This window comes from Falco cherrug, chromosome 9 (assembly GCF_023634085.1).
Source record: "Falco cherrug isolate bFalChe1 chromosome 9, bFalChe1.pri, whole genome shotgun sequence".
Lineage (NCBI taxonomy): Eukaryota > Metazoa > Chordata > Aves > Falconiformes > Falconidae > Falco > Falco cherrug.
Window position 1 is genome coordinate 14,035,842 of NC_073705.1, and position 26,273 is coordinate 14,062,114.

Below are 26,273 nucleotides of genomic sequence, written 5' to 3' on the forward strand. Positions count from 1 at the left end.
TTATATTCAGCCAACGATGTATGGCTTGGGTGAAGGTAAGAACCAAATGCTCAGTACAACATTTTGCTAATAGGAAGTTGCAAAAGATTTTCGGTCTTTGGTCAGGAAAGGGACATTAGGACATTAGGACACGCCACTGGCAAATCTTGACCTTTAATAGCAAGTTTTAAGATAACCTCCCACAATCATGCACTAGATGATTTAATGTCTTTCTTGTACACGTAACTTTCTAACGTATGTAGGTGAGTGTGTATATATGTGTATAGATATATATTAATGTAATTTAAAGACTATTTTCTTTATTCTGTCATACTTATTTATTCATATTTCTTTTCTGGGGGCACATAGGACTATATGACAAATGTTCTTACACCTCCCGTGACCGAGGATGGGTCCTGGGGATTAACACCGTCAGTGACCAGGGGAATAGAGACCCCCGCTATTTCTTCTCTCTGAAGACGGACCGTGCTCGCAAAGTAACCACCATTGCAGCACATCGCAGCTACCTCCCCAACCAGTGGGTGCATCTGGCTGCCACGTATGATGGGCACCTGATGAAACTCTATGTGAATGGTGCCCAGGTGGCCACAAGTGGAGAGCAAGTGGGCAGCATCTTCAGTCTTCTGACCTTGAAGTGCAAGGTGCTCATGGTTGGAGGAAATGCCCTGAACCAGAACTATCGGGGTTACGTAGAGCACTTCAGCCTCTGGAGGACAGCCAGGTCTCAGAAGGAGATCTTGCTGGACATGGGCCAGGCAATTCACAGACAAGACACGCCTCTACCTCAGCTAGTTCTTCAAGACAGTTTACTGAATGTGAAAAACACCTGGTCTCCCATGAAGGATGGCAGCAGCCCTCAGAGCAAGTTCAGCTATCATCATGGCTATTTGCTGGATACCAGCCTAGACCCTCCTCTCTGCGGACAGACAGTCTGTGACAACACGGATGTAATTGCCAGCTACAACAAGCTCCCCAGCTTCCGCCGCAACAAAATTGTTCGCTACCGTGTGGTAAATCTCTATGACGACAAGCACCAGAACCCCACCGTCAGCTGGCAGCAGATTGAGTTCCAGCATCAGCATTTAAATGAAGCTTTCAGCCGCTACAATATCACCTGGGAGCTGGAGGTGCTGGAGGTAAAGAACTCTTCCCTTCGACACCGACTCATCCTGGCCAACTGTGATATCAGCAAGATCGGGGACGAGAACTGTGATCCTGAGTGCAACCACACCTTGACTGGGTACGATGGCGGAGACTGCCGACACATACGCCACACACTCTTCAACAAGAAGAAGCAGAATGGTGTGTGTGACATGGATTGTAATTACGAGAGGTACAACTTTGATGGCGGGGAATGCTGTAACCCAGAGATAACAGAAGTCACCAAGACGTGCTTTGACCCCTATTCTCCTTACAGGTAGGCAATTTCTTAAACAAGCTTGTTATGATTGTATTAATGCATACCTGTCTAGTTATTGATCAGCCTTCTGGCTGTTGAGCCCTTGTGTTGTTGCCATTATGGGCTTTGGAGTTTGTAATTAATTTATTTTGTCCTTAGTATTTGGCTCATGTTACAGTTACCCAGATGCAATCTCAGTAATGGCCTCAACAGCCTCATACCATTGAATTGGTATTCTCCATCTAGGCTAATAAAGACCAAAGTGGCCAACTTTGGGAGACCCATTAGTTGTTGGTAATGAGCAGTGTATTGTAGCATTGCACAGTTTTTATTCTAACCACAGAGTCTTAGGAGTGGGGATTGGATGTCATAGAAACTCATACGTATTTGGAGAGAGAACCACCCTTCAGGCATGGAACAGAACATAAACACTCTTAGGCAGACTTTAATTCTTAGGAATTCTTTGAAGGTAGGTAGGTTATTCTATATGCTTAATGCTATGAGCTTTCTGTAAGCACTGCTGCAGACGGGCAGCTGAGTCCGTGGGTTATGAGCAGGGAGGTGGGTACCAGGTTCCTGGAAGTGCTGTTGTACACATTGGGTGCATAATTTAACTCTTCTGCACCCCTTCATACATATATATATATATATATATATATAAAAAAAAATGGGGCTGAAGCCATTTATTGCAAATGGCAGAGAAACCTTCTGTGGGTGGATGAGAGTTTACGAAATCCTGAGATCCTCAGCTAAAGGCTTCCTTGTGTTGTAGTGTGAAGAGTGGCACCCTTGAATAACTTGCATCACTGGAGTACCATATACCTGCAATTACTTCAGTTTGGTTTTGGTCATCTTCAGATGCGCGTTAGTATGTTTAAGTAAAAGGTGTTCCCTGTGAATGAGTTTGAAATATAAACACACAGAAGATGAAGGTTAAAGCTGAAATTCTGTTGTCTGTATCCCATGTTACAGTTTTTTTAGGGCAGTTCATGGAGTCATGGGGGAAAACCTCTAGATGGTCAGAACACCCTGTGTTGTCAACACTAAGGTTCAGGTTAAGAAGGAAACTATGAGCTGTTCTGGAGTCCCTTCCATTATAGCAATTTAGGCTATATTTGTAACTTCCTTAGTAGAGAGAAGTTTTTAAACAAAATTATCAGCTCTACTGGAGCTTTAAATACACATAATTAAGCTGCAAAGAAATGCTTCCTTTCCATTTTTTTTTAAACTCCAGTGAGGTTGTTTTTGAAAAAATCCTTATAGCTCAGCTTGACTTCAGCCAGTTACCAGTGAACAAACCTCAAATGAGAAAATACTTTAAATACTGGTGATTGAAAATATCGAAAGGAATAATACCAATCTTTTAATAATGTTCAACTGGAGAGGAACACAACTAAGCAAATATCATCAAAGGCATAATGCAAATTGGATTGTTTTAACACCGTAGTTCTGAGAACTCGAGGTGTTAGTTATAACAGCTATGACAATTTTTAGAAAAATACTTTATTTTTAATCTGATAGTACCCTTTTATCACTTGTTCTGTGACCAACATAATACCCATACAAAATGAAACAAGAATAGCCTTGTAAATTTTAGCTGACAGATTTAAGCTTGTGCCTTAATGTTGTTCTGATGTACAGAGATGTTTCTATTTCAAATAAAGTCTTTTTGCTGCACAGATTGTACTTGCACAAACCCGAGCAATAAATTTACTTCTAAAATCTGAAGTTACCTCAACACAGCAGAGTTGCTTTTCCTATGTCGTTGTGTGTTCCTATTGGAGACAACCACCTTTCTGAACCTGTCTGAAAGATTTGTATTTCACCGCATTGAGCTCACAAATCTTCTATATGTTCATTGAGGTGGTTCCAGAAGGAGCAGCCCCTCCTCTTGACTGACACGCTGAAGTCAGTGAGGGAGGCCTGAAGGTCTTCTTCCACAGTGTAGAGCCTGAGAATATCCATGGATCCTCCAAATATTTTTTCGCAACAGTTAGCTTTTGTTTATTTGTCTTTGCACAGACATTGTAAGGCAGCATTTATCATTGGCAATGAAAGCAAGAAGGGAGTAGAAGACACTCCATCTCTCTGGAGCCTTTATTTGGTGGCTGATGTGCTTAGGCTAAGCTCATGCCCACCACTATGATGGGTGTTTGCACTCAGTGTGGCAAAATAGAGCAATTAGCTCTGTGGACTTATTAATGAGCTTTGTAAAGCTGAACACTGAGTATTTAGGCTAACAAATACAGGTTTAGGACAGTGGCTTTGGCAGCAAAGCCTTCATTGACTAAAAGGCTGAAGATTCAAACCCTATGTTTGGCTTTGGTATTGCCCTCAGCATTGTCCCCTGAGAGAGGTTTCCATGCCAGCTAGTGACTCAGTCAAAATCTGTGACTCAGTTGGCACCATCTGGGCCCATTTTGCATCACCAGCCCCTCTTGTCATCACTTTCATTGGCAAAGAGTCCTCAGTCCTCTCTAGTGCAGGCCTTGCACCACATCAATGAAGACATCTCCACAGCCACCGACAACTCACATCTAATTCCAGGTATTTCCTCTGCCAAAGTTCAGTTTAACAATAGTAGAAGAAAAGGAAAAGAGCCTTCAGTCTGGTGAGGAAAGGAGGGGGAAAAAGATGCAGTGGGATCAATAAAAAGTTTCCTGAGCTTTGGGCTGTAAAGACTTCACAGTCTTCCTTAGTACTGGGGGGGCCTTCAGATGCTACTGGCTTTTGTTCCTCTGCATCCTTAGTGTCAGCAGTTGTAGCCAGCTGTTCACCATGCAGAGTTTATTCCTGAAATACTTTAGTCCTTTGGAACCAACCAAAAAATTCTAATGCTTGATTAATGTTCTTATAAACAGGAACCCTCTTCAGTGCCTCTTCGTCCCTAAAAAAGATGTATCCATTTCCAGTCACTCCCCTTCTTCTGACTGTCTCAGTCCCAGTCTACCAGGCCTGGGACTGTCCATCCTGGGACAAAGTTACTATGAGTCTTGTCACAAAAAGCTCTGTGGATGCTTCTCGGCTAAGTGCAACCACAGATGAGATATCACTGAAACAATTTCAAGACACCTCAGATCTGATTTATAAATTTCTTGTGATCCTTTTGGCACCTTGGGCAAAGTGCTCCAGTACTTTGATGGTGTCCTTCAGCCACCTTTGTGGTGCAGCTATGGGGATCTTAGAGCTGCTCCCAACAGCCGAACTGGTTTTGCTGGTTTTTGGTTTATTTCCAACCTCTCTTTCTCTTCTGGAACCTCCTCAAAAATATTTTTCTCCAAAGAGCTGAGATTCTGTGCCATAGTCAGGTAACAAGGATGGTGGAGCATGAAGATTTAAGTACAGTGACATATCCATAAAGAAGTTTGCCAGAGGGACAGTTCAGAGGGACAGCACTGATAGATGGGAACTCTGCTCTTAGAGCTGCTCAGCAGAAAAGCTGTAAACATTGTCGTACCATCTCTCCTCTTTTTTAATAGCCTACAGGGAAAAAACAAAAGACTGGTTATCATTAGCCACACAGCAGGCTTTATCCAAGAATATGTGCCTCACTTCTTTTTATTAATTTTTTGAGTGGGACAAAATTTATTTAGTCCCTGCACAAGATTTGCAATTATTGTGCAGCTTTTCTTTATTTCTGCAATTCTGGGAAATTAGAACATGCTAAGGTCATACAGTCTGTCCCAATATAAAGGGAAGAAGCAAGGATAACCACTCTTGTCAGAAAGACACATTCCTTGTGTTATTTGGGATACTTTTGGTTACAAAATAGGGAGGACTTTGAGCTCATGACACCTACCATGGCTCCTTTTCAAAAAACTTGAAACAAACAGCAAGGGATCATAGGAAATCATGCTCTGTATGTGCCATTTGATGTGGCAAATTCTTGCACCATCCTATGGTTAACTGAGCTGTTGCTTTTATGTAATATTGGGCTTGCACATCAGGCTTCACCACAGGATCGCATGGACAGATAAGAAAGCATTCCCGTTGATGCTGCCTTAGGAAAAGGCTGATGAAATTCCTGAAACAGTAAAGACTACTGGAGTGTCTTCAAACACCCTCGATTCATACAATCTACTGTGAATACTTGCTGGAAATCCCCTCAGAATAACTGACCCTGGGGACTGGCTTTCTCAACATCCACATGTGTGCTCTGAAGGCTCCCACAAACCTTCAGTTCTGCCTAAACAAGAGGCAGGGATGAGCTGTACAACTCCAGAGCCTCTTTGCAGCACCTGCCTGCAGGCTCGGGGTGACACCGAAGCAAAGAACTGAGGCCCAGTGCCCTGCTGATCCAACCCTTTTCCATGGCCTTTTTCAACATTCGTGCAGTTCAGCACAGCTTAGCGTTGCATCACATCAGTTCACTCAAGATTAAGGGCATCAGCACATTCCAGGCACGTGTAAATTGGACTCTGAATACACATTTGAACAATCTGTAGGAATCTCCATAGTGGTTTCAAAAAGCAATGGGTACGGCAGAGCCTTGTATGAAAAGCACACTGTGCTAGACCATACGGACCCCAGCAGTACCAGCTGGAGGTGGCTAATTCACAGCCAAGTCAGCCCTGTCGAGGTAACCGAGCTGTGGCTACACTTCAGGGCTCCTTCATGGAGTTTCAAATCAGATCAGCCTCTGATCGTTTTTTTTTTCCTTCTTTTCCACTGGAAAACTTTTCATGAGGCTTCTTTGCAAAATATGGTCAACTTGCTCTGGAGGAGGGAGGCATACTTAATGTCCTTTTCTAGGAGCTAGAAGAGTTGTAAGAAATATTCCTTGATTCTCAATAAAGGACTAATTTCCACTTAATCCTAAACACTAAAAAGAACAGAAGAAATTCATCAAAGCTCTTCGATTCAGGAAGTTTGAGAACTTAATCCCCTGCCTCAAAGAGATCATTGTGCAACTCTTGACATCAAGGATTCCTGCATTCTCACAGGTATCAGACAGACATATAGCAAATACCTGATTTTTTGTCAAGGGGTTTGACATTAGATGTCCAGTTCTCTAATTTCCAGCCCCAGGGCTGTTTAGAAGGTGGAGAGGTAACATTCTAAAGGACAGAGATGCTGTGGTAGTTGTCACCGAAAAGCCAAGTCCCAAAAGGAAACCCTCTATTCTCTCTGTTTATTCTGTCCTTTATTCCAGATGTCAGGGATGTTAATCGGCTGCGAGGGGATGCATCTGCCCCCATGCTAGCAACTGACATCTATAAGTCTACTATTGAATTCTGATATAGACAGGGCTTCAGTACTAAAGAAACTATTTCTACATATATGATCGCACACCCTCAAAACAGTAGGAGTTTGCTTGATTTAGCTTGACCCACAGTCATCTTTTCCAACAGTTTTTCAGAGAAACATTTTTTCCCCAAGACTCATAGGACTCATGGCTTCATTCATGGACATTATCCATTATGTAAAAAGATCACTGTCTGGTCAAACTGCAGGATGCTTGGAATGAAGACAGCCTATAAAATCTATGGAGTAAACTATCAGAGATCATTAAGAATCCTTGTGGGAGACAATAGATTAAAGTATCATTATACTCTCCAGTGCTAATGCAGACCCATTTGGCTCTGGGGCCCACATGGAAGATTTGCAAGTGCAGAGTCTGTGGATTTGGCAAGGACTGAATTTACCCCTTGATGCTCTGCAGCACTGCATCCTCTAGGACCAGCTGCCCCACTGACACTCTCCAGCAGCCCCTTACCAGCCTCTGTTTCAGCAAACAAGGTGGAGCTCATCCCCTCCCATGTTCTGGAAAGTAGCAGTGTATGTAAGCTGTTTTATTCCCTTTGCTGATCAATTTAGATTATACTGTCTCACACACAGGCCTACAATTTGATCACGTCCAACATGCCTATTTCAAGTGCTGTGGGGCTTTGCATTAATCACTGTTTTTCTCCCATATCCATTTGTGCACAACCTCTCTTCACCAGTGGGTGTGAGGTGCCCTTTGCGTTTTTAATTAGCGGCAGCTGAAACCTTCTGTAAATTCAGGAGGTTGCACCTTTCAAACAGAGAAAGATGCAAAGCATGGGCTATTTCTGTGGCAAGCTTAGCCAGGTGCAATACTTACATTTACAATTCCTGTTCTGTCTTTCAAACTTATTTTTTGGTAGGAATTTAAGTCCAGTTCTTGCAGGCAATAGCTACCTTTTGAGGAAATACAGAGCAGCCACCTCTGCCATGCTCCATTTACAGCATCCATGAACACGATTCATCTGACTGCCTCTCACGTGGATTGCTGGACTTGGGCAAAGAGAACTTCAGTTGGGTTTTTTTTGCCTAATGATCCCTTCACTATTGCTGCCAGTGGGAACGTACATAAATCTTTCAGAAGAGATGATGCTGACTTGTGCTATGTCCTGGGGGAGTCTGCTTTCTGCAGCCACACTTCAAATCCTCAGCATTACTGGGGCATTCACATAGTGGGTTCACAAGGTTCAGGAGAAGGGGTGAGAAGGATAAGGTGAATTTTCTTTATTCACTCTCAGCTGAAAATGTTGATGTGAGCAGGGGCATGAATACTGGCCTAGCAGCTCTGCCTTTGCCCGGTATCTGTGAACTTAATGCCAGGGGAGAAAGCCAACCCCAAAATGTGATTACTCAGAAAATAGCAGTTTCTATAAGTAGTTTATATTTTTGTAGAAAGATACCTTTATGCCACAGAGGACTTTCCTGCAACCTCAGAAGATGGAGGATGGATTGATGGATGGATGGAAAGGCTGGGGAAAGAGATACAAGTTTTGACCAGAAGAAACAGATAGTAGTAGTAGAATCACAGAATGGTTTGATTTGGATATGATCTTAAAGACCATCAAGCTCCAAACCCCCTGCCATGGGCAGGGACGTTTTCTACTAGACCAGGTTGCTCCAAGCCCCGTCCAGCCTGGCCTTGGACACTGCCAGGGATGGGGCATCCACAGCTGCTCTGGGCAGCCTCTGCCAGTGCCCCACCACCCCCATAGCGAAGAATTTCTTCCTTATCTCTAATCTAAATCCAACCTCTGTCAGTTTAAAGTTCTTCCCCCTTGTCCAGTCACTACTAAAGTAAAAAGCCCCTCTCCAGCTTTCTTGTCACCCCCTTTAGGTACTGGAAGGAGCTATGAGGTCGCACTGGAGCTTTCTCCTCTCCGGGCTGAACAACACCAACTCCATCAGCCTGTCCTCACAGGAGAGCTGCTCCAGCCCCTGATCATCTTCATGGCCTCCTCTGGACTCGCTCCCACAGGTCCATGTCCTTCTTATGCTGGAAGCCCCAGAGCTGGACGCAGCACTGCAGGTGGGGTCTCACCAGAACAGAGTAGAGGGGCAGAATCCCCTCCCCCGCCCTGCTGGTCACGCTGCTTTTGATGTGGCCCAGGGTACAGTTGGCTTTCTGGGCTGCAAACGCACATTGGCAGGTCACGTGGAGCTTCTCATCAACCAACACCCTCAAGTCCTCCTCAGGGCTGCTCTCAGTCCGTTCTCCACCCAGCCTGTATTTGTGCTTGGGACTGGCCTGGCCCACGTGCGGGACCTTGCACTTGGCCTGGTTGAATGTCATGAGCTTTGCAAGGGCCCATCACAAGCCTGTCAGGGTCCCTCTGGATGGCATCCCTTCCCTCAGCGCCTCAACAGCACCACACAGCTTGGTGTCATTGGGAGACTTGCTGAGGGTGTGCTCCATCCCACTGTCCATGTCACTGAAAAAAGTGTTAGTGTGCCACTGCTATGTTTTTCAGAGCAATGATGATCTTGGTGTAGCTAGGAGAGCTGAAGCTTACAAGCAAGGCAGGTTTGAGCAGTGGGGTGGGGGGGTGGGGATGTCTTTTCTTAAGGCAATTAATCATGCTAGGAGAAAAACATTATAATAGAAAGAAGGGTTTATAAGCTTGAAAACTTGTCCTTTTTTCTCCCTAAATTAATCACTTGATCTGGGTAAAAAAAAAAATAAATATTTCTCCCAAGCAATCATTCCTTGCGATTTTTTTGTAGTCTTTCTTTTTTTAGTTTGTTGGCCTGTTGGGGGATTTCTGAGGTATGAGGAGTGTATGTCAGGGGATTTGCGTGTGTATGTATGTTTAAATTTGATAGCTGAAACAGAGTGAGGAGAGGATTAACTAAATGGAAAGGTGATGGAAAAAAGGAAGGTCTTGTAAAAGGTTGAAGGAGAAAGGATGTAGAGGTAGATCTGTAAGCAGCAGCATGAAGCACAGTCTGTCTATTGGCCCTTGTTTGAACTTCTTTGGCACTAGTTCCTGATGTTTTAAGTCCCTGTCTGCCTCCTCCCTATTCTGTCTTCCTTCCTTCCCTAAGGCAGATCATTCCTCCAGTATAGGCTCTCTTCTCTGCCCAGTTCCGGGACAGAGGTGGACATCTCGGTTTATCTTCTCTTAACTGCAGCAAGAAGAATCAACTGTCCCTCAAACACCCCAGGATCAGGACAGTATGGAGCTGTCCCATTGCTTTTGCCCCTGTCCACCACTAAGATATGCTTGTGCAGAGTGACTGCTGAGGCCAATTTCAAAGTATATGCAATGTCTTGTCCATTAGCTATATGTTAAGACACCTCCTGAAATGGTGATAGAGTCCTAAAACTTTCTCTGTGTCCATGTGTGAGAAAGATGAAGAGTTTAGGTGATCAGAGGGGCTACAGAGAGCTGCTGGTAATAACTTCCTTAGAGCTATGAGGAAATACAATGATGCAGAGCCTCACAACAGACCTTTTTGGGATTACTGAGTTATGCTGGAACCGCTTCAATATTTGTAACATGTCCATAAAAGCTGTGTTGTAAAAAAGCATGATGCTGATAGCCGTAGTCATTTTTCATCCATTAGAGCCAGATTCATTGAGAAGTAAGCTGGATATATCTCCACCCCACAACATGGTAGAGTGTTTAGACCAGGAATACAAACCACTACTGTCAAAAGCAGTTCTGTGTTTGCTTGATGGCAGCCCTGGCTGAGGCAGAGTTACAGGACCCACATGCAGTGGAGGAAGATTAGTGCTCTGCTGTGGTCAATGAAATCCTGTCCTTCAGTTTTGTTCAGAGTAGATTTGCAATTTTGGAGTTTCTCAGGGTAACTCAACTGAAACTACCCAGTTTGCACATAATTTCAGCAATCCAAATTAACATAAATTTGCAAGAAGGTGTTTTCAGGTTCATTAGTAACGTGTGGCTACACCATCGGAGGGCTTGTTCTCAGCTTCCAACAGAATCAGGGTGAGCTGCACTGAGGAAACTTCTTGGAGTACTTAAATGGTTGGAGTATGAAACTCTAATAAACCAAAAAGCCAGGAAATTTGGAGTGAAGGCTGAAACTCCATACCTAGTGCACCCTACTGGGTCTTTGTATTTCAGAACACGTTATGTTTGTTCGCTGAAATATCTCCAGTATGGAGCTCTTTAGGGTGGAGTTTCACCTTTAACTCTAAATTTCCTGGCATGTGTGAGTTTGAAGTACACGCTTAACTTTTCCCCAGTGCTGTTTTTCATTTTTAATTTCCTTTTTCTTTTAAAGGAGGGACCCTGCTAGAGGGACCCCTGCTAAAAAGGGACCTCACTGAAACCAGAATTGGAGGTTTTGGCCTAATTTGGTCTTTCTGAAATTTTTCAGGAGAACTAGGTTGAGCAATTTTTTTCTACAGTTTTTTTAAAGACTTTTGCGGCCAATCCACTCCAGTGAAAGAGATTGATAAAATCTGCACCCCGCAGACCAATTATTTTAGAAGGTACCCAGATGTCTGAGTAGATGTAACAAACCTTGGAAACACAGAGCATCTCATATAAATTCTAGTTAAAGATCTGGTCATGGCCATCAATATGCGTGAGCTGTTTGGTGTTAAATGTATTATTTCCATTAATTCAGTAATTGCAGAAGCAGCCGGTGTTTGCTGTTGACATTTGTTGGGTTACATCAGTGATGGTAAAATAGTGGAAACAGCAGTGGTTTGGAATGACAGCAGTGGCAATTACCTGCAATGCTTTTAAAAATAATTTTGGCCCTAGATGTTGAAAAGATGTGTCATCACTGATTTGTGTGAGGGCAGCTTCAGCAGGGTTGAATTACAAGACTTTGGAGAATAAAATTCTTTCTGCTGCCTCAAAATGCAAGTTTTGAGCTATATTGCCAGTAGATAATATGGAATAAATTTGCTTCTCGTGCTATAACCTTGTCGTGTCGATAAATTGAGGACTTCAGTGAGGTAGTTAGTTTCCCCAGTACAAGACTGTTGGTTTTTCAAGTCATTCCCATCAGCTTCACAAGGAGAATTTATCTTAGTGAAATGTCCCTGGGGGAATTGGGAAAGTGCTGAAGTTTGTGGCATTGGCTTTGTAAGTGCCTGCAGCCTTAGACCAGGTGTGCGCTAAGTGTGGAGAGCCAGCTCCTGGTTTCCAGAGGCATTGAGGCTCCCCCACCATTTCCCTGCCAACCCTTGCGATGGCTGTGGCATTGCACACTTTGCATGGAAGCCCCAGAAACTCAGCAGTCCTTGAGGATTTTCAGTAACTTTAGTTCATGCAAATGAAAATTCAAAGTGATATCTGGGGAGGATTCCTGCTGCCTGGAGCCAGGTACTTTGTCACCCTCTGTGCTGGGACTGGTACCCTGCACTGCTGAGAGGATGAGGAACTCCCTGTGTCCTCTGCTAAGCTGAATATTTCTCATTCTAACACATGAAAGCACTTTGTCACTTTACCGGGAGACAATATTCCTCTCTCCTTTCACCCTTTCCAGTATGGCCCCATCAACATCTTTGTGTTGGATTTCCAGCCTTGACTTTGTGATACAGATCACAGCTGGTTGGTTTGAATTTCCCCTGAGTTACCCAGGATGCTGCTGAAAGCACAGGAAGAGCAGAAATGCTTTAATCAGTTAAATCAATCAAACAAAAAAGTAGACAAGACCTTAAAATTTACCCCACGACCTTTGATACTCGCTGTGATGACGTCTTTGTCCTATTTCTTTAAGTGCAAGATTTTATTGGGACTTGGCAGAAGGGTGGAGTGAGGAAGACACGGGAGGGGGGTTTGCTGAGTTAAAAAAGGAAAATGTCAGTGAGAAAATGGAAATACCCTGATGTTTCTCCAGCCTAGCGCCGGAGTCGGCCTCTCTCTCCTTCTGTTGCAGGGAAGGGGCTCCTTTTCCGTTCGCTTGACTATGGCCTTATTTAATCGGTTTGCCCTGACATGGAGCCAAGAAAGGGCTTTGCTGTGTGATGCCGGGTCCTGCGTGCATTCAGGCATCCACAGCTGTTCCCTAGCAAGGGTTGGCTTTTGACTACTGAGGTATTTTTTTATAGCCACAGAGGGCAACTATTAATAGATGAGATTTACCAAAACACAGAGCTACGCAGCATGGTGTGGAGGGGAAGAGGGAAACCTGTGTGATTTATGCCAGGAAAATTCCATGTTGAAATTATAGTGAAAGACACAGTAAAAATGAGTATGCCAAGAGGGGGATTTAGTCTGTTATTCAGGCCATGCCAGCCTTTGTCTTACATTAAGGATCTGCCCCATTGCAAGAAGTACGTTGCTAAATTATTTCTTGAGCATTTAAACAACACAAATTATACAAAGGATAAAGATAAGGTGCATAGGCACAAAATACCAGCTTTTCTGAGATGTGATTAGACTCTGAAAGAAATACCAGAAGGAAGCAGAGGCATTCCTGACCCTGAAGACATTTCAGTTTGATCAGACATGGGATTAGGTGTAAAATGTGAAGAATTCCACATTATGTGGTAGGAATGAGCTGATCAGGAGTTTGCCTCTTTGTTTATTGATTCATTGCTAATTTCTGTGATATGATGTAATGAGACTTGTGCCCTTCTCAGACTTGCAAATTATATTAATGTATCAAAGATGACAGGTTAGGGAGCATTGAGCAGGAAAGAGTGAGGGTGTCAATTTAAGCTTCTTTTGTAGTCAGAGCTCAGATACTGGTTAAATAACATAAAATCCATCTTATATCAATTAATAGGCTCATTACTGTAATCATCTACACATCTTTTTCTGTACCTTCCAAAGACACAAAAGGGAATTATGTTCCCAAGACAAGACCATTGACTATCGGTACCATGTGGGTATCAAAATCCCCTTTACACTTTGAAAAGCTTTGCCTTAAGTTGTTTTGTGTTTCCTTGTGTCATTTATTGGTATTGTTTAATTAAGAATGAGACAGGGAAGATTAACTGGTGAAAAAATCTAAATTAATAAAGAAATATGATACACTCCTTTAGAGAACCTGGGTAAACGTCAAAAAGACCAGAGCTTAGTTTGCTTCATGTGAGCACCAGAGCGTATGGAAATGTTTTCAAACTGTCTGAACTGCTTAGGTTTGCAGAACTGGTCTAGAACAATTACAAAACAGCATTTTTCTGTGATCTTCTGATGTCCCCGAGTTTGATGATGCTTTATTTCTGTCTTCAATCCCAGGAAGAGCAAATGGAGACAAACATAGTCATGCCTGAGAAATACTAAGAATTACATAAATGTATATTATTCAAAATATCTGAATATGTTTGGGCTTGGCATTTCTGGTTCAGGGTTTTTATTTTGCCTTCACGTTTGGCTTGCTTTCTGTTAAGGACTAATTCTGCAAGTTGCTGATTCCTCCCCTGATGTGTAGGCTCAATGTTATTGCACTAAGTGCTGAGGATAAGCATTGGCTATTTGTAGTTGTTGTTGTTAGTTCCTTAGGGGAACAGTCATGCCATCTGCTCACAGCAGGTATAGACACACAGCATAGGTGTGATTTAGAGAATTAAATCTTAAAGTCTTTATAATTGCTGGAGAAAAGGTAGGTGCTTCCACGAGGATGCAGAGCACCTAGGTTAGAGGCTGGAAATAGGTATGTAAATGCCATACACAATTTACATCAGGCTTCCCCGTCACTGCACTCCTTAACAGTCATTCAATCTTTTCTATTTTTACATATATAATGTTGTCCCAAACGTATGTTATGCTTTCTGTCTGGACTAAGTCACATATCCCAAGCTCTTTGAAGTCCGCAGAAAGACTGAACTCCCAAAGACTTTGGTCTTTGGCTTGGATCTCTACATCCACAGCACAAGTGAGGTTGAGAGCCTTCCTGAGACGAAGGGCAACAGCTAGGAGGAAAGCTCCTACAGAACAACACTGTGCTAGAGTAAGTAAAAGAAATGTTTTGGGTAAGGAGTGATGGCATCAGTTCACAGCATTATGAAAATTACTTCCCTTTTGCCTCCAGCCTTTTACCACGACTGTGTCAGTGCCAAAACCCAGAACTCACTCACTAATTCTTCCAGAATTGATCGGTCATGATAAACTTCCAAACACAGAGTAAAATGCTTCCGTCAGACACATCAGAGTGTTTGTCCCAGTTTGCCTGAAGAAATCGGTGCCATTTAATTTCCCCCCTGCCCCCCACTGGATTAAGAAAAGGGCTAGGAGTTCCTGGCTTCCCCCTTATTCACTCAGAATTCCTCTAATGGTTTTACTTCTGGGCATAGATTTATTCATGTGGGGTTTTTGTCTTCAAAACATCTTATTTTGTCTTAAAAATGCAGGCTCAAACCTTTAGCTATCCTCATCTTGATCAGACACAAAGTTTGTTGTTGTTTTTTTTATCCACCTGGGAAGAATACCTGAAGCATTTCCAGGTTTTGATCTAGAAAACCATCGGGAGGAGATAGTCCAAAAGGTGCTTCCAGGATGGCTGCTCCCCCGCAGCTGAGCGAGGCGGGATGTCAGGTTTTGCAAAGTTCTTGAGATGTACTTGAGCTGGCAGCAGAGGAGTTGTGGAAGTGAGGGAATTCATAACACCCCCCTCTGTCTTTGACAGGGAGCTGCAAGACGTTTCACGCTAACATATGCTTTATAAATGCGGGTTTGTATAATTCTGGGTCTGTGTGTGGGAAACAGTGGACAAAAATGACAACCTGCAATTTTTGCTGGGTCCTTCGCAAAGCTAGTTTTGTAGTCATCAAGATCTTAAGTTCTCTAGTAGTTGTTAGTGACATGTTATCAATAAATTGCTGCAGCAAACCAGGGCGACAGTTGATGTGTGGTTGTGAGATGCAACTAGAGTGACAGAGGGTGCAAATGTTTGGGGAAATTAAACTGTGTGGCCTGTCTATAGCAGTTGTACTCATGGTAAAAGTCGGTCAAGAAATTTGCTTACTGTAAAGGAAAATTAGAGTTTTCCCTGTCTTGTGTCTTGACAATGGAGAACAGATCTTTGCATTCTCACAGCCCTTTGCTAGAGGTCTGTGTTTGATTCAAGTGGATCCACAGGCTTGTGGTGCCAAAAGAGGCAATTTCTGCACTCCTGTCTGAAGGCCAAATATATGGGTATGATTTCCTATAGTTTACTGTTACATGCTGGATCAGTATTGTACGTTTCATAAGCTGCCAGTCCAATTTTGTAGGGTCTTGGGAAATGTGTCCTCTGGGGAATGCTTACAATCAGCCTTATGTTTTGGGCTGATAGTGCCTGTTTTCTGGTTACATGCATTAGCAGATCCGTATGTGAGGCAACCTAAATGTCCTTCCATCCGACTAACAGCCTGGACATTAGATGTCCCTGCTGCCCACTGTTTTATCACGGGGTAGAGGATCTTCTGCTTGATATATCTCTCAGCTCAACCAACGCCTACTCCCAGAAGCACACACGTACAACGGTGTTTGCTTTACCTTGTGTCTATGCAGAAGCTGCAGGTCCTGCGTAGGTTAAAAAACCAGGAAGGCTGAAAGTTCTTGAGTGTTTGACAAAGCCATGTTTACATCTCTCCTCCTGCTGCTTAACTCTGGCTCAACAAAGAGAATCAAGGGACAGGATTTTGATGTCAGGGAGTTAATTATGTCAGCAGTATCTGTTACAGCCATTGCTTCCATGTTTCATCTCCCAATGGTAGTCACTTGACAAAGTCCTGATCTACTAAATCCTCTCTCCTGCTCTTTCTTTTCCTTTGTTTCTGTCTTCTTAGTGAACAGGAATAGAAATTAAAAAAAAACAATAATAATTTGGATTTAGAAAATAAACTGTCCACAATATTTTCTTTCTGCAGCTCTGGACTATTTTCATTGCAGCTGTGTTGGTGTTTCTACCAGATCACCTGGCAATTTACTGTGGATTCTGGGAACTTCAAAGCTAAATGTTCTTATATGAAATTTCTGTTGCAGCGGCTGACATTTTCTGTTTCCTTGCAATCTCTTCGTTGTTGGGAAAGAACAGAAGTAACCAGCTTTCATAGATCTTACAATATTTATTAGCTCTTTGAATCAGACTATTCAGTTGTTGGGGGTTTTTTTGGTTGTTTTTGTTTTTTCTTAAAAAACATGTTCAGGACTTCAGTGTTGAAGATAAACACTAGCATGATCCATCAGTACCCCCTGAAAAAAACAGAAAATAAAAAGAGCTAAATATTAGTCCTTTGCTGTAACAGGGAGAAAAAAAAAAATCATGAACTTTGAAAACGTGAGGCTTTTAGTGCCAGAGCACAGGTTTTTCTTGGTTTTCCTGAACTGAAGTCTCCATCACCAGACTCTGTTCTTTGTGATCTCACTTTGGTGTCTCCTACCCTTTCCTGCATAAGATGAAATATGAGGAAATGTCAGCCAGTCTCGTTTGAATCAGGTTTTCATTTCTTTCTCAGAAAAGAGGAAAATTGGGATTATCCTAACCATAAGCCACTGATGATCTGCCCACTGCAGCAGGACCAACTTCATGCACAACCCTGCCAGGAGGTTAAGAAATGAGATTTGGAAGTCCATGAGTTATAAAAACAAAAACAGAAAAGAAGCGGCATCTCCAAAGCAAAAGTGATTGTTTTGCAAGATGCATATTTGGACTGGTTATTTTGGCCCATCAGCTCCAGAAGTATCTGTAATAAACATGCTAGGTCCTTTGTGGTTTTATATGATTATTTTTTTTTTCTGATGTCGGCCTGATTCCAAGTTGCTCTTCATTTCAATAGCAACGTATATCTCACTTTGTGGCACGGGGTTTATGTGTAGGGAGGATTAGCGTCAAAAAGTGAGATGAAAGGAGCAAAGAATTTGATCTTGTTCTTTTTTCATCCTGGATTTTTTACAGTGTGTTAATTAGAGAAGATGATAAAGGACCAGCCCCTTAAAGTCCCAGCTGCCCACCCCCACCCTAGCAGGGACGATGCCACGTGTCACCCTCCTGCAGGAGCTGTAACTGCAGCCTAACTGTGAGCCCCCCAAGGCCACAGTGCTCCCTACCCTGACCTGTGCTCAACTTCCTAAAAATCCCAAATACTCCCACAGTAAGTGACCCACCGAAGTCCACCCAGGAAGGATCCTGACCCATCCTGTCTGCCCGCAGTTGCCTACTGCAAGGGCGGGTGGTGCAGGTAGATGGAGCTCAGGACAGAGCAGTATCCAGGCAGTAGTAACCCCATGATTTCCTCAGACTCTGAAGAGGGGACACAAAGCATTTCCCAGTGCTCCAGAGGTGCCAGGACCTGGGTTACTCCGGCCGTGACACCCAAGGGTCACGCCAGCAAGGCACTTGTTTGGGCAGGCTGCAGATGTGACCTCAAGTACGACCCCACAGCCACAAGGATGGAGATGAGAAAGACAGGCTGGAGTTAATATTAGTAGTGGAAGTTGTTAGACAACTTTAATATAAAGAGTTGCTAGGAGCTACTTCTATAATTAAAGAAAATTCTGTATCAAAGCCTCAGGTTTCCTCTTGATCTCTAACTTCCAGTCTGATTAACAGAGGATCTACCTAACTCTTGACCTGATTCAAGGGAGTGATGACAAGCTGCATTCGTGGTCTCTCTGGTGCTTTTCATAAAAAAAAAAAAAAAATCAGGTTTGTTCTGGTGACTGAAACCAAAATGTCCTTTACTTGAACTATTGTGCAGTGTGCTATGCACGTATCTGTTGGTTGTTCTTGGAAGCTTTGGGATGCGAGGTGTTATGTAAATGCCAAATATTATTAGACCGGTGGCTGCTCACTCGTTGAAAGCAGAGCCCTGATTCCACCAGAAAATCTGTTTATGAAGTAAATGTGCTACATCGTCTTCAGGAACAGTGAAGCCGAGGGATGCAGGAAGGACCAGCTTATTTTAGGGAGCTTTGACTTTCCATCTGCTGAGCACTGGACCTTTAGGACTTTTTTGGAGACTGTAAAATATGAGTAAAAGGTTGTAAAATATGAGTGAAGCCTTATAAAATGTGATTAGTGGCCACCAGCAGAAAACTTAAAGGATCAGCAACACAAACCACTGCTTATTTAAAAGAAAGATGATCCATATTATCACAGAATGTAGGCTCAAGAGATCGAGTTTCTAATCTTTGCTGTCACAGTGAATGATTTTGTTACTTTGGACAAATTATTGTATTTATCTACCTCAGTTTTCCCATTCAGAAGACAAGGAAAATTATTCCATTTACCTATTTCATGGCTTCTTCAGTGATGGTAAAATTCCTTGAGGGGAGGCCTGACACAAGGATTCCTGCGCCACGTTAGTGTCGCTTAAGCCCGTGGACGGGGTTTGGAGCGGTGCAGAGGGCTTGTGTTGGGGCTTTGACCAGAGTGGAATTTCTCTCTTCATGTTCAGGAAGTACTTTGAGGCCCAGAGGGGAAGCGTCGTGGAAGTGCCAAGCAGTTTAACTGATGGTTAAAATAGCCTAAAATAGAGATACCTTCCCATACTGATTTATATTCTTACATATACGTGAATGTGGTTTGTTGCTGGCAAAATGGGTTTTCATAAAGTGGCAAATCTGTTTTAACAGAACAGGTTCCTGAAAACATCCTTACACCACTTCTTTCTTTATCGTTTGACTTTTCTCCTTGTTGCAATGGTTCAGCGTGTAGAGTCTGGAAAAACATCAGGGTAACCAGGGCAGAGGGAATATCAGTTGGAGATGAGGGATGGATAAGAGACAAATTACAGTACGTTTCTCATGGGTCATTTGGCTCTAGTCTTGAAAAGGAGAGAAAAAAAAATCCTGAAGTAGTAAAAGAAAGTAAAAGAGACAATCAAAACAAATAAACCTGCCAGTGGTGCTGATTTCAAAGGTCTGTGAAATGTGCATATATACTTCATAATGCTTTGCTATTTTAAAGAGATGCGTCTTGAAATGTTCCATGCTTTAATCCTACTCACTGTCTCAGAAGTTAATTGTACAGTAAGATCACAATTTCCATTGCCAAGGCTTTTCCTTTGTTTTCTTTTTTTCTTCCTGCAAGTTGGCCAGCCAGCATATCTTTTTCTCGTTTTCTGTGTAGTTGGTTAGCTTAATTATTTTTTATGGTCATGCAAGGAAAAAGGGCTTTTCAGTTCTTGCTACGCAAGTGAACTCAAATGTTGTTCTGCTCTCGAACGTAGACTCTGCAAAGGAAGAAGGCTCAGTGGTCACATATTTCTGGTCTATAGCACTGCAACTTTTTATAAACCTATAGATTTATAACCTTTTTATAAATCTATAAAAAGATTATATAAAGGTTGGGTCTCTACTATAAGAAGTGGGCAAAAAAGCCTGGGAGGATAAAGGGAGAGAGGAAACAAATAATTTTGTGTACATTACAGCCACCCTAAATTTTTGCCCAGAGCTCAGACAGAACATGTTTGACATTTGAAAATTTTTGCATCATCTTTTTCCCCATTCTTTATCCCTGAGCCTCTACTCGTCCTTATCCTGGCCAGAACCAGCAGCAAAAGTGCCGGGGAAAAAAATAAAATAAAATAATCTGTTTTCACTGTATTTCTGAATCTCAGCCCAGGTTTGTGAAGGATTTGGCAAGGATTTACAAATCTTTGAGAGAATCTGTGTGGAGATCTGAGGAAACCCGCCTCCCTTCTTAAAAAAGCAAGTTGTGTTGGCCAGAAATTGGGCAAAAATTGGTTGTTTCAACTGAGGTTTCCTTTGAGATTTTGGATTTGAACCTGAAGCTGTACTTTGGGATTCAGATTTTGCTCTGACTAACTCTAGATGTACACTGGAGCAACTGCATCACAGTGAGCACTGAGACTTGTGTGCAGCCCAGGGAGAACAGAAGTTGGCTCAAACTAGAAGCTTACATGAACCAAACCAAAAGAGGACCCAGAGCTAGGTTTGGAGTAGCCCAGCCAGCAGGTTTATTCCAATCTGTTGCTCAGCCCATGAAGTAGATACTGCATTTGCAACATCCAGAATTTATCTATAGGTAATTGCATAAAATAAAGCTGTATCATCTATTAGAGGTCCTTTATGAGAAAGTCAGATAGGACTGAGCAGGGGTGTGCCATTAGGGTTCTATAGATGATAATACTGATTTTTAGAACTTAGTAGCAAATAATTTCCTTTATGTATGGAGTGGTGGTTTTTTGGTGGTTTGTGTTTTTTTTTCCTTGCAGTTCTATATATAGTGCAAAATGTTATAGTAGAAATGTGCTTAGTTCTAGGACTATCCAGCTGGAAAGCCAGCATTTCAAAGCAAATGAAAGGAAACTGATGACTTGACAATTGTAAGAGTTCCTTACTGTAGACCAAGGAGCTGCTTTTGGTCTCTGTTGCAGAATAAAGAAAACCTAGACCCAAAGGTTTTCCCATGTTTTGCACAGTAAAACTCTTATTTTCTTTCTACATATTTTAATATATTTTTTTTAATAGGGTGAGTAAAGCCTTGAGTCACTAGCATAATCGTAGAAAAAAATCAATTTGGAAAAAAGGGCACCCTAGGATCAATGAACACCCGGACTTTTGTAACACATGGGCTTTTATTTTTTAATATGTGTTGCTTAGGGTCAGTCTTAACCATAGGACCTGCCACTGATGTAAAAGAACCTTGTCCAGCTTCAGCCAGCTAACCTGAATGCATTAGCAGTGTCACAGGGAACGATGCAAAGTTAAACACAGGCTACCAAGCCTACCCAAACCAAGCTGGGTTTATATTTGAACAATTATCCTAACTGTCTTTTCTTGGATCCTTATCTTTCTTTTTTTTCTTTTTTTTTCTTTTTTTCTTTTTTTTCCAAAACACTCCTCCATCCTTGCAACAGGAGACCAGATTTGGGGGCTGCAGAGGACATTTTGCTGCAGCAGATAAACCAGAATTCTTTAAAAGCTGCCAAGTCTGCGTGTGCTGACAGTGTTTGCAATTTATGCTTGTGGACATGACCTACTGACTGCATGGTTTGGATGCGGTCGGAATTACAGTTACACATTTGGATTTCAGTGTGAACACAGGCAGAGATCTGAATCTAAATGGGGACCTGAAGCCTTTCACTTGTAATATTCTGGCTCCGCTCTATTTCAGGCTCTGTCCCAATTGCTGAAAGATTTATACCTTTATCAATAAATTATCGTGACTTTTACTACACTTACACCACTGTCTTAAATTAACACTAAACTAAATGTAGATGAGGCACGCTTCCTGCTTCACATGATTTATGGCAATCCATCTGAAATGAGGAGCAAAATTAAATTTGCCAGCTAAGTCAGATCTTTAACATCAAGTCAGACAAAAATTTTATTGTAAGTCCACTGCTAAAGGGGGTTTATAGGTTGGCTTTTTGATTCAGGTTTTTGACAGACCTGTAGCACTTTAGGCAAAAAAAAAAAAAAAAAAAAAAAAAGAAATATTTGTAGGTCTGAAATCTCTACTGTGTATTTTCTGTCAGGTTGGAGGTGATAGACAGGACAAACGTAGCAGTTACATGGCACTGATAAGCTCTCAGCTGGAGGACTGTGTCCTCTTTTGATGACCTGCCTTTGAGAAAGATGTGCAGAGCGCAGATGAGAGCACAGATGAGAGCATCAGAAATGACCAGAGGTCTTAAAAAAATATAACCAGTGGGGACAGGCTGAAGGAATAAGGTGGTTTTAGCCTAAAAATGAGATGGCTTACAGGAGATATAATAATCTTTCAAGTAAGTAATGGGCTTGGTGAAACAGAAGGGAATCATCTAATCTCCCTGTCTGTGAGGAATGGTACAAATAGTCACGCACATCTGCCGCAGCAAAAAAGACTCAGGTAGACATTCAGAGAAACTTCCTGACTGTAAATGTATTGAGCCATGGGCTGCAGGCTGCTGGGGCAGCAGCAGACGTCTTTGTCGTCTGTGGTATGAGCTAGATAAAAATTCCCTTGGTGTGACATACAGAGATGCCCCTGCTCTGGGGTGGAGGGCTAGCAGCAATGGTCTCTGGACATCCTTTCCAGGCTTGTTTTTCTGTGACTCTGTGACAGAAGGCAAAAGGCAGCTTATACACCGGTATCAACACTGCGTCTCCAGAAGGAGAGTCCCGTGTCTAACCCCCCAAGACTGAGAAATCACAGAGAGAAAAGGTAAATTACAGAGAGAAAGGTAAATTATGCCCTTCTGTCAAAGGGCCCCGTTTTAAAGTCAGGTTTCAGTGCTGTTGATGTCACGGCTCTTGCCACTGTCTTCAGAAAGAACATCATGTATCTCAAACCATCCTTGCTGTTGGCTGCAGATATTGAAAATCTCTAGGTAGACTCTGCACCCTAAAATGTTGGGCCCCCTGTGTTGCTTGAACAAACGGGACAGACAGTTGGTAAGTGTGCAGATACCAACTGGTGTGGTCTTTGCTGCTCTAACAAGTTATTGTCAATCCTGGGGCCAAGATCAGAGCTGGTGGGACCAAGGGAACGCCACCGAGAGCTATCAGCCACACCACGCTGGGAACCACACCTGGATCTGCCCCAGGCTGCTGGTGAGCGTTGCCAGGGCTGTCCAGAAAGGCTTTCTCTTTGTCTGCTAAACTGTATGCCATGGTTTAAGCTGGGCTGACAGCTGTTTTGAGAGCATCATATGAAAGTTGCAACAAGGAGTCTTGGGAAGGAGCATGATGTACTGGGTCCCTGTGATTCCAGCAGGTTTACTCTGTCCTGCCATACGCTGAAACCACTAGGTAAGTGATGGGATGTTTTATGTCAAGAGAAAAAATGAAGAATTTTACAGCTGACTTCCCAATTCAGAAGATGCTGGCATTTGGGGGGTTTTGTGGGCTTTTTTTGTTTGTTATTTTTAATTATGAAATGCAATGCCTTTTATTGCTAACAAACTCATCAGGCAGATGGAGACCATACTCCATAGTGAGCAGACAGCAAGGTTCCTACTCTGTGTTTGGGTGCGGTCTTGCGAGTAATCCCTTAAGTACCCTGTTTGTTTCCTTGCTGTAAAGCAACACTTGTCTTTGAAGGAAAAAAAACCCCACCAAAACAGTCAGATAGAGAGTAACTTAGTGCAAACAGTAGAAAACATTTCCTAACTATAAGGGCTGGAAGGCTTTGCGTTCCTTGCAAAAAACACCCATGAGTGCAAGAGGCTGCACCCCAGACACATTAGGGAAACACAGGAAAGCCACTCTCTGACCTGGAAGAAAATGGGGGAGAAGAATTTCCAACCCAGTTAGAAAACTGGTCGACTCTAGTCACAAAGGCCAAATTTAATGCGATTAGACCTGATATCAACTGAGTTTCAAAGCCATTGTCATCAACTGAGTTTCAAAGCCATTGTCAAATGTGTTTGTAGCTACATGGCAGAGATTTGTGGCTGTTTTTGGCTTTGGCGCTGAGGGCCAGAAGGGAGCTCCTTGCAGTGGTCATGGTGGGCAGGTGGGGCTGCTGGGGGCGGGGGGTGGGGTGGGGGGGGGGGTGGTGCACCTCACCGCCCAGGGACGAGTCCTGCTGCCATAGCCCAAATGGACAGGAAATGGGCAGGAGAGATGAGACAGGCATGGGGATAATGGCTCGGGTGACTGATGGGGCAGGCTGTGTGCCGGGTAGGGCAGTCGCGAGACAATGCTGGATGAGCTAAAGACTCCATTAGACTGAAACTGGAGCACTGGACGGGATACATATTACTGATTGAGGTCTGGGGCTTACTGGATAAGGGTGAGCTGCTGTACAGTATGGTTTCAGAGGGCTATTTACACTGCAGTGGAGGAAAAAAGCAAGCTGAAGCTGTGCATTGGAGAAATAAGTCGATGAAAAGATCTGGGTGGGAATGTGCACATTGCCTGATATGATTTGGTGTCCCAAATGGCCTTAAACAGCCCATAGAATTTCTATGTCTAAAACAGATTCCAGCAAAGGAGACCTTTTATGATGCACTAATAGGCTCACTAGGCTTTCTTGAGCAAGGCATGCTTACAGCATCGTATGTTTTTTCCATTACAGGAATTACACGTGTTTTGTTGTGCTTTGGGTTTTGTTTTGTTTTCCACATAGACTTGCCCTGACAGTTCCCTCATTCAGGTTTATATTGGAGGTACCATCTCGAGCCAATGAATTTTATGAAATATGTTGCTGGCACTCACGGAGAGATGCATAAAGGAAATATTCTAATGACAGTTGGAAAGGCTTTGATCCTTTTCCAAGACTGCACTCATGTCTTTGAAATGCAAGTTTGGCAGTGCTGGAAAGGCTGGGCTCTTTGGCTCCCTTTGGCACAAGCCCATGTGACAGTCATTATGTCCTCTATCAGGGGACCCACATAACCTTGAGAAGTGTAAGCAATGCTCACAGATTGCATTGGGTCAGATAGTCTGGGCTGATAACAAAGCAGCCGCGGCAGCAGGGGGGAGTCAGCCCAGTCCAAGGCAATAACTGAAAACTATTTTGACCTGGTAACTGTTGGGTCTGCTGCCTGCGGCTACGTAGTTGGACATGAACTGCAAAAGTAGTTAATTTATGCCTCCTTGAGTGTAGGAATGTGGTGATGATGGATAGGGATGGGAGGTTATTAGAAACATGGGGAGGAAGGAGAGGATGGAATTCCAGCTCATGTTTTTATCTCTTACACACACACACACGCACGCTGGTTCCTTTGCATACATACTCTTGGCTGTCTTGCATGTGTGCACAGTCCAAACCCTTGCTTACACACACCTCTGTTCATGCACGCACATGCAGGCGCATGTTCACACGCTTACAAGGGATTTGCCTAAGCTAAATGCTTGAACATGTTTTTGTGTTGAGGATTGCTGACTGCTTTTACAAAAGGGTTTGCATTTACTTCCTCCCAAGCACTATCTGTTTACACCTACTCCTGTGCAAACCTTTTGCTGAAAATCCTCTTAGCATTCTGCTCTTATACCGTTCAAATATATTCTGCTCATTCTCAGACTTTCCTTGGCTAGCAGAGTAGTGGTCAGAGAAATAATATCAAACCAAGTCCAATTGACTTAGTATGGTGGATTTACGTAAGACATGAGTTCAGTCTCGGTGATGCACTGACATCACTGGCCAATTAGTTAAATGCTGTCTGCTCTGGATGTTGTCTGCAGTAATAATCCATGTACAGAACAGCCCTAGATGTTGAAGCACATAGCCTGTGTGCAAGTGAGAGAGTGATTGTGGCCACACACTGAGGATGTAAATGGGGATTGAACTGTGTAAACAATAAGCAAAGAGACAGCTGAAAATAAAGAAATATTTGTTTAGATTATTTGAAACCATAAGAGAGAAGCGGGGATAAAAATGGTAATTTCCAGAGGGGAGTGTGATTATATCCTACAGGGATTTGCATAGGCCATAAAGCATCTGCATCCAGAGTCAACAACTGCAGTCTCAACACAGACAGGCGGCCTTTCCTTCCCACTGTGATACAAAACACACAAGCATTTTTCCACTTAAAGGTACGCAATGCTTCTGTTTCTGTCCTTTTCTCTCTTGCACGAAGTATCACATTGCTGCCGCATTCTCCCTTATGCTTTTGCTCACTATCTTTTACTGATGCTGCCATATGTGCAGACATACACATTGTCCCCTTCATACGCATGCATCCTCCATCCCATATTCCCCTGATGGGCTTACACTTTTATGTGGAAGTGCACATTAACTGTCACGCAATTGTGAACTATTGCTCGTGGACATGTATGTGTCTGTGTTTGGAAAAGATGTTTTC

The 26,273-nt window shown here is 42.9% G+C and overlaps 1 protein-coding gene across 1 annotated transcript in view; it reads left to right on the forward strand.

Annotated features, from left to right (window-relative positions):
* Positions 1-26,273, forward strand: part of PAPPA (pappalysin 1) — a 184,496-nt gene that overhangs the window by 25,759 nt on the left and 132,464 nt on the right. The window contains 1 exon segment of the mRNA XM_055720189.1: positions 349-1,417. Coding sequence (XP_055576164.1) covers positions 349-1,417 — 1,069 coding nt within the window.